The 8,460-nt window shown below is 43.7% G+C and overlaps 1 protein-coding gene across 2 annotated transcripts; it reads left to right on the top strand.

Annotated features, from left to right (window-relative positions):
• The first annotated feature begins 223 nt into the window (after nt 1-223).
• Nucleotides 224-7,958, top strand: LOC149768475 (uncharacterized). 2 transcript variants are annotated; one of them, XR_016399142.1, is made up of 2 exons: nt 224-5,371; nt 5,962-7,958. XR_016399142.1 is itself a non-coding variant. In XM_089928765.1 (2 exons), exon 2 carries the CDS (start codon nt 3,511-3,513, stop codon nt 4,873-4,875), a length of 1,365 nt encoding a protein of 454 aa, XP_089784891.1. In that variant the 5' UTR covers nt 224-684; nt 1,275-3,510; the 3' UTR covers nt 4,876-7,958. The 2 variants fall into 2 exon arrangements, 1 of the variants encoding a protein (XP_089784891.1); XM_089928765.1 differs by having other exon boundaries at nt 224-684; nt 1,275-7,958.
• Nucleotides 7,959-8,460: the final 502 nt, after the last annotated feature.

Below are 8,460 nucleotides of genomic sequence, written 5' to 3'. Positions count from 1 at the left end.
GAACGGCAGACGGCGGTGCGCCGGCTTGGCCGCGTCTTCCTGTGGAGTGGCCGTCTGTCCTGCAAAAAAGCCGGTGGCCGGGCTTTCCGGCGCCGGCCCTCCGATGCCTAAGTCAGAGGGGGCTAATATATGGAGAGAGCAAAGAAGAGAAAATGTTCTGTTCTTTCGTGTCTGTGCTGTTTACTTGTTTTTCATCCTCCTCCCTTTCTTTTTCCCCCAGGCTGTAATAACCCCAAAATATTTTTTTTATATAAAAAGGGATAGAATAGTCCTTTTCAATTAATATAAGGGGTAAAATAGGAAAGAATCAAAAGATAATGGCATAGTTGTAGATGCATTGAAGTGGTAAGGGTAAAATTGGAAGGAATCAAAAGTTAATGGCATAACGGTAGATATGTTGAAGTGTTAGGGGCAAAATGGGAATTTAATAATATTAAACAAAGGGTGAATAGTATTTTGATGTGATTTAATTGGAGGGTTTGAGCTGGTGAAACCGAGAGACAGAGAGGGGGGGGTTCTCAGACGGCAACAGAGAGGAAAAAAAGAAGGAGAGGAAAGGAAAGGAAGAGGAAGAAGAAGAAGAAAAAGAAAAGGTAGGAGATCCCGGATGCGCTGCCAGCTGAAGGGAAAAGTGTAGATCTTCTTCCCCTCTACGCAAGGACCTCGATTTCCAAAAAGAAAAAGGTAAATATCCATCCCTATCTAGTCTTTTGATGACATTAGGCTATACAAAGGGTGGATATAGTCTAGAAGGGTCGGATAAGGGTTGTAGAGGCGGTTAAAAGAGGAAGAATCGGATTTTGACAAATTTTTCCGGCACTACGGAAAAACTGTGTCGAAGTCCCAAATTCGGCGAATTATTTAGGAGGTCAAACGACCTCCGATAGCAATGCATGTTACCTCTTTGGAATCCTCTATGAGTGTAGAATGTTAGGTAAAAATTTCATCAAATTTGGAGTCTGAAAAGTGGATCAAACCCGGGATGAAGTAACCGGCTGTCGGTCCAGGTTACTGTTCATCCGGGTGGAAAATAGGGGATTTCATGCTATAATAGGGTATTAAGCCTAGATCAAGCTAAAAGGGACCTTGTACTCATGCAAGGGAGTCCCTAATACACATAAATGGTGAGTTATAATTAAAAAGAAAAAGAAGAAAGAAAAGAAAAGATTTAGGGAACAGGGGAGTTGAATCAATTAAAGTTCCCTATGTTATAATTGGCACGTAGATTATAGCCCTTGATACAAAACTAAATATATTGTAAATGCATGTATCAGTTGGGCAAGAAGCTAGGGAACAAGAGGAAGAAGTTCCCCACTGCCAGCTGTAGATTTTTGGAGGCGTATCAAGGCTGTGCCAGATTGACAGGTGAGTGGGAGTCATGTACTTTGCACCATGAGCATCCTTAATTCATTTTCATGAATGTCGCCAAGTGTGAATTGATTCCACTTGAGCATATTGATTGATATTGTAGTAGATTCCTCTATAATCTTGATTCTCCATGCTTGATTATTCTATACATGCATTTGAGGGAACATTGAGAGGAATTACGAGGGGTTGATGAGTAATCAAATTGATTTCATTTCCTCTATTTTAAAGACTTGTGAGTCGTAGCTTGATTATACTCTTTTATGAGTAATTAAATTGGTTCCAAATTGTGAAATAACTTCTTTTGTAAATTGATTTCATTTCCTCCATTTCAAAGATTTGTAGAGCCTTTTCAGTGGTATATTGAGTTGCATTGCACACCCTTGACCCCTCACTCCCAACCCTAATGTTAGTTTATGATTGGGTCGGAGTCGAGTGAGTGGTAGTCTTAATTATGCTCCTTTTTAGTAGAGTATTGGGAGGGTGCATTATGGCATTTATGCATGGCTTGGCAGTATCTGCAGGACACCTATAGTCGATGGGGTTGAACATCGGCCTTTGTGCACATAGTAGCCTTCTGGGTGGGCGGAGCCCAGTCCCTTCCTAGGGGGGACACGGCCCTAGGCGTAGGATCGGCCGGTCCTACGACTTATATTCTGCTTGCCGCCGGGCATAGTAAGACCCCGCGAGGTGCAGTATGGCTTTCCGCGGATGTAGAATTCCCGCGAGGTGCCGTTTAGTATGTAGATGTGAGATGGATTTCTGTTCTGGATACTGGCCAGCATTTACATGATCAGTGTGGTATCTTATCCTGCATATGCATGTGACAGTAGGGAGTTGTTGCTGGTTCGCCTGGGGCGTAAAACCCACCTCCCGATAGCTGTCTAGCATTTACATTATCGATATGGTGTCTTATCCTGCATATGCATGTGACAGTGGGGAGTTGTTGCTGGTTCGCCTGGGGCGTAAAACCCACCTCCCGACAGCTGTCTAGTGATGATTTACATATTGGTGTGGTGTCATATTCGATATATGCATATGGCAGTAGGGAGTTGTTGCTGGTTCGCCTGGGGCGTAAAACCCACCTCCCGATAGCTGTCTAGTGATGATTTCAGCATATTGACACCTGATTTGTATGTTCCAGCATTATGATCTGTTGAGCATATTCATGAGTAGCATATATGTTTACTTGATTATTCCATATATGCTTCAGATGAGTTGATATTGATTGTGGTGATATTGATGATTTACTCCATATTCTCTATGTTGAGATCATGTTCATCTTGTTATTGATCTTGAGATTTCATCTCGAGCCATGATTATATTCTGTCTCATGTGCATAGTACTCTCTACTCCACTCACTGAGTATTTATATACTCACTCCCCAGTTTTGTGTTTTTGATTGCAGGGCAGGTATTGTATAGAGAAGAGCAGGGTTAGAGATTGCCTGCTAGCTGTGCCGCTCCATAGTGTAGCATAGTATAATGTAGATAGAGGTTTATCCCCTTTTGGTGTATTATAAACCTTCTGTTGTATTTAGTGTATAGTTACAGTCATAGATCCTGTTGTGGATATGGGTTTGACCATGGATGAAATGGGAACCAGATTTTTATATAGATGAGTTATATGCCTGAGATGATGTATTGATATATATTGTCCAGGTTCATTATGTGACAGATTATGTGATTGCTGCTCTGACAGGTAGCATTGTTGTATGTAATGAGATAATCCTGACAGGTCACCATAGGAAAGGTGATCATTTTGTGCATGTATCATGCCAAAATTTTCAAGATTTATTGATGATTGATAGGTAGTAGGGTTCTACGCGGTGGCTGGTGGCCTTATGCCTACCCGCACCCTAGGACCGTCGCGGCGGCCCGCCGGGAACGGGGCGGGGGTCGTGACAGAGGTGGTATCAGAGCAAAGGTTAAGAAGAGTCATGTCAGAGCAATAGGGTGAGTCAGGATTAAGTATAGGATTATACTATGGAGCATAGGATTTTTCTGTATGTTATTTTATGAGTCATTTACAACTCAGTAAAATATATCATGACTCAGTGTGTAACGACCATCCTCTCTTTTTGACTTTTTTAGAGAGATATAAAGAATACCTCCAAGGAGAGGACCTGCTCGTCCTGGAAGGAGGATGGAGCCAGATATAGCATTGGATGCGGGTTCTGCACATGTCGAGCCCCAAAGAGAAAAACCTCCTCCTACTGATAGACGGAGGGTTGATGATCAAGGAGATGTAGGAAGTAGAGATGCATTGATGGAACAGTTACTGGCGGAGAATCAGGCTCTGAGGGAGCAGATTGCTCAGGGGAAACCTCCTGCCCCGTCAGTAGTATCTATCCCACCTCCTGTACCTGTGCCAAGAAGTTTGGCCAGGCGGGCTCTAGATAATGAGAGGATTACTGTACAGGAGTTTCTGAGGCTCAGAACCCCGGAGTTTAAGGGGGAAGAAGGTGAAGATCCTCAGAGATTTCTGGAGGAGACTGAAAAGATGATACGGAGATTGCCCTGTTCTGATGCAAGAGCTATAGAACTTGTAGGGCTTACAATGAAGGAAGATGCCTGGGACTGGTACCAGAGGCATATGGAAGATAGATTGTACAGTAGGAATCCTCCAACCTGGGAAGAGTTCAGGCAAGCAGTGATGGATGAGTTCTTGTCTCCGGCTGAGAGGCAGAATTGGGCTCTTCAGTTTGAGAGGCTGAAGCAGATGCCCGGAATGAGCGTATCTGAGTACGCTCGTGAGTTCACTAGATTGGGGAAGTATGCTCCTTACATCATCCCCACTGAAGCTGCCAGGATAGAAAGGTTCAGACGAGGTCTGATTTCCCCGCTTTATAATGCAGTACTGGCAGTAGAGGTCCCCACCTTGTCTAGGCTGATAGATAAAGCAAAACAGTGGGAGACCAGAAATAAAGAGGAAAGAGCTGAAAGAGAACAGAGGAAAATGAGTGTGGGGAAGGAGCAAAACAGTAGAGGTAGATCTGAGGGAGTAGATCTCTCGGAGGGCCCGACGGAGCAGTCTGTACGCTCAGCTCCACCTGCCCCACGTAAGAGGAAATGGAGGGAAAGAGGTCAATCACAAGATACTTTTCTACCATCAGTACCTCGTCCTCCAGTCACTATAGCCAGAACTGAATCTGGGTTCCAATCATGGCCAGTGTGTGGCATATGTGGGAAGCAGCACCCTGGCAGATGCAGAATGGGTCAGGGAGTGTGCTACAGATGTGGACAGCCGGGTCATTTTGTCAGAGAATGCCCGCAGGGTGCCACCCAGCAGTTTGTGCCTTTGGCATCCTATCCTTCTGTGCAGATGGACAGGCCTAGTAGTAGGGAGCCTGTAGGCAGAGGTAGAGGTCAAGCACAAACATCACAACAGAGTGCTGGACCATCTCAACTGTCAGCTCCAGTAGGCAGAGGGCAAGGAAGGGTGTTCACGGTAAATCCACAGGAGGCACAGACATCGAATGCAGCTATGACAGGTAATTTACTCTTTTAAATTCGAGGACGAATTTTATATAAGGGGGGGAGGATGTAATAACCCCAAAATATTTTTTTTATATAAAAAGGGATAGAATAGTCCTTTTCAATTAATATAAGGGGTAAAATAGGAAAGAATCAAAAGATAATGGCATAGTTGTAGATGCATTGAAGTGGTAAGGGTAAAATTGGAAGGAATCAAAAGTTAATGGCATAACGGTAGATATGTTGAAGTGTTAGGGGCAAAATGGGAATTTAATAATATTAAACAAAGGGTGAATAGTATTTTGATGTGATTTAATTGGAGGGTTTGAGCTGGTGAAACCGAGAGACAGAGAGGGGGGGGTTCTCAGACGGCAACAGAGAGGAAAAAAAGAAGGAGAGGAAAGGAAAGGAAGAGGAAGAAGAAGAAGAAAAAGAAAAGGTAGGAGATCCCGGATGCGCTGCCAGCTGAAGGGAAAAGTGTAGATCTTCTTCCCCTCTACGCAAGGACCTCGATTTCCAAAAAGAAAAAGGTAAATATCCATCCCTATCTAGTCTTTTGATGACATTAGGCTATACAAAGGGTGGATATAGTCTAGAAGGGTCGGATAAGGGTTGTAGAGGCGGTTAAAAGAGGAAGAATCGGATTTTGACAAATTTTTCCGGCACTACGGAAAAACTGTGTCGAAGTCCCAAATTCGGCGAATTATTTAGGAGGTCAAACGACCTCCGATAGCAATGCATGTTACCTCTTTGGAATCCTCTATGAGTGTAGAATGTTAGGTAAAAATTTCATCAAATTTGGAGTCTGAAAAGTGGATCAAACCCGGGATGAAGTAACCGGCTGTCGGTCCAGGTTACTGTTCATCCGGGTGGAAAATAGGGGATTTCATGCTATAATAGGGTATTAAGCCTAGATCAAGCTAAAAGGGACCTTGTACTCATGCAAGGGAGTCCCTAATACACATAAATGGTGAGTTATAATTAAAAAGAAAAAGAAGAAAGAAAAGAAAAGATTTAGGGAACAGGGGAGTTGAATCAATTAAAGTTCCCTATGTTATAATTGGCACGTAGATTATAGCCCTTGATACAAAACTAAATATATTGTAAATGCATGTATCAGTTGGGCAAGAAGCTAGGGAACAAGAGGAAGAAGTTCCCCACTGCCAGCTGTAGATTTTTGGAGGCGTATCAAGGCTGTGCCAGATTGACAGGTGAGTGGGAGTCATGTACTTTGCACCATGAGCATCCTTAATTCATTTTCATGAATGTCGCCAAGTGTGAATTGATTCCACTTGAGCATATTGATTGATATTGTAGTAGATTCCTCTATAATCTTGATTCTCCATGCTTGATTATTCTATACATGCATTTGAGGGAACATTGAGAGGAATTACGAGGGGTTGATGAGTAATCAAATTGATTTCATTTCCTCTATTTTAAAGACTTGTGAGTCGTAGCTTGATTATACTCTTTTATGAGTAATTAAATTGGTTCCAAATTGTGAAATAACTTCTTTTGTAAATTGATTTCATTTCCTCCATTTCAAAGATTTGTAGAGCCTTTTCAGTGGTATATTGAGTTGCATTGCACACCCTTGACCCCTCACTCCCAACCCTAATGTTAGTTTATGATTGGGTCGGAGTCGAGTGAGTGGTAGTCTTAATTATGCTCCTTTTTAGTAGAGTATTGGGAGGGTGCATTATGGCATTTATGCATGGCTTGGCAGTATCTGCAGGACACCTATAGTCGATGGGGTTGAACATCGGCCTTTGTGCACATAGTAGCCTTCTGGGTGGGCGGAGCCCAGTCCCTTCCTAGGGGGGACACGGCCCTAGGCGTAGGATCGGCCGGTCCTACGACTTATATTCTGCTTGCCGCCGGGCATAGTAAGACCCCGCGAGGTGCAGTATGGCTTTCCGCGGATGTAGAATTCCCGCGAGGTGCCGTTTAGTATGTAGATGTGAGATGGATTTCTGTTCTGGATACTGGCCAGCATTTACATGATCAGTGTGGTATCTTATCCTGCATATGCATGTGACAGTAGGGAGTTGTTGCTGGTTCGCCTGGGGCGTAAAACCCACCTCCCGATAGCTGTCTAGCATTTACATTATCGATATGGTGTCTTATCCTGCATATGCATGTGACAGTGGGGAGTTGTTGCTGGTTCGCCTGGGGCGTAAAACCCACCTCCCGACAGCTGTCTAGTGATGATTTACATATTGGTGTGGTGTCATATTCGATATATGCATATGGCAGTAGGGAGTTGTTGCTGGTTCGCCTGGGGCGTAAAACCCACCTCCCGATAGCTGTCTAGTGATGATTTCAGCATATTGACACCTGATTTGTATGTTCCAGCATTATGATCTGTTGAGCATATTCATGAGTAGCATATATGTTTACTTGATTATTCCATATATGCTTCAGATGAGTTGATATTGATTGTGGTGATATTGATGATTTACTCCATATTCTCTATGTTGAGATCATGTTCATCTTGTTATTGATCTTGAGATTTCATCTCGAGCCATGATTATATTCTGTCTCATGTGCATAGTACTCTCTACTCCACTCACTGAGTATTTATATACTCACTCCCCAGTTTTGTGTTTTTGATTGCAGGGCAGGTATTGTATAGAGAAGAGCAGGGTTAGAGATTGCCTGCTAGCTGTGCCGCTCCATAGTGTAGCATAGTATAATGTAGATAGAGGTTTATCCCCTTTTGGTGTATTATAAACCTTCTGTTGTATTTAGTGTATAGTTACAGTCATAGATCCTGTTGTGGATATGGGTTTGACCATGGATGAAATGGGAACCAGATTTTTATATAGATGAGTTATATGCCTGAGATGATGTATTGATATATATTGTCCAGGTTCATTATGTGACAGATTATGTGATTGCTGCTCTGACAGGTAGCATTGTTGTATGTAATGAGATAATCCTGACAGGTCACCATAGGAAAGGTGATCATTTTGTGCATGTATCATGCCAAAATTTTCAAGATTTATTGATGATTGATAGGTAGTAGGGTTCTACGCGGTGGCTGGTGGCCTTATGCCTACCCGCACCCTAGGACCGTCGCGGCGGCCCGCCGGGAACGGGGCGGGGGTCGTGACACAGGCTCCCTTTTATAGAAGGATATGTTACCTAGGAGGTGACAGGGGAATTTGTCCTCTTTTGTGATAATTGGGCACGATTTGGCTCATTAATGGTGTAGTGGAGAATAAGGCCGGATCAGACCGGAGTCAGGGAGTTGTCGCGGTTGATCGGACCCGTTGGAGTGGTTGAACCGTCGGCCGTAGTGGGCCTGGGGTTCGTAGATGGTAAGTGCATTTATTACCGAGCGAACCGGCGATCAGGGAGAGCCATACGCTTTGATGGTTCAGTGATCCGGAGATCGTCTTGAGCCGTGTTCATTAAATGACTGAGTGCATCGGAGACTTGAGGGGGTCTCATACATTAATGATAGGTCGTGCCAAATACCTGCGAAGATCTTGTGCCTTGACGGCTCAGAGATGGTGGCAGGTTATAGTGGAGTTGTGTATTTAGCCGTCAGATCCTTTAAAAGGTTAGGCGGAGATTGGATATTTGGTTAAGGCATCGGCTCGGCAGGGGTGCC

Source organism: Phoenix dactylifera, chromosome 1 (genome assembly GCF_051530095.1).
Source record: "Phoenix dactylifera cultivar Ajwa chromosome 1, Ajwa_hap1_PhDact_Kaust_v1.1, whole genome shotgun sequence".
In the NCBI taxonomy this organism is placed as follows: Eukaryota; Viridiplantae; Streptophyta; class Magnoliopsida; order Arecales; family Arecaceae; genus Phoenix; species Phoenix dactylifera.
Note: the sequence above shows the minus strand (reverse complement) of the source record. Positions and strands in the feature narration are given on the sequence as shown.

What these genes read in the sequence shown, in the direction of transcription:
- LOC149768475 (XM_089928765.1), top strand. Translation starts at nt 3,511, where the DNA reads ATGGAGCCAGATATAGCATTGGATGCGGGTTCTGCACATGTCGAGCCC.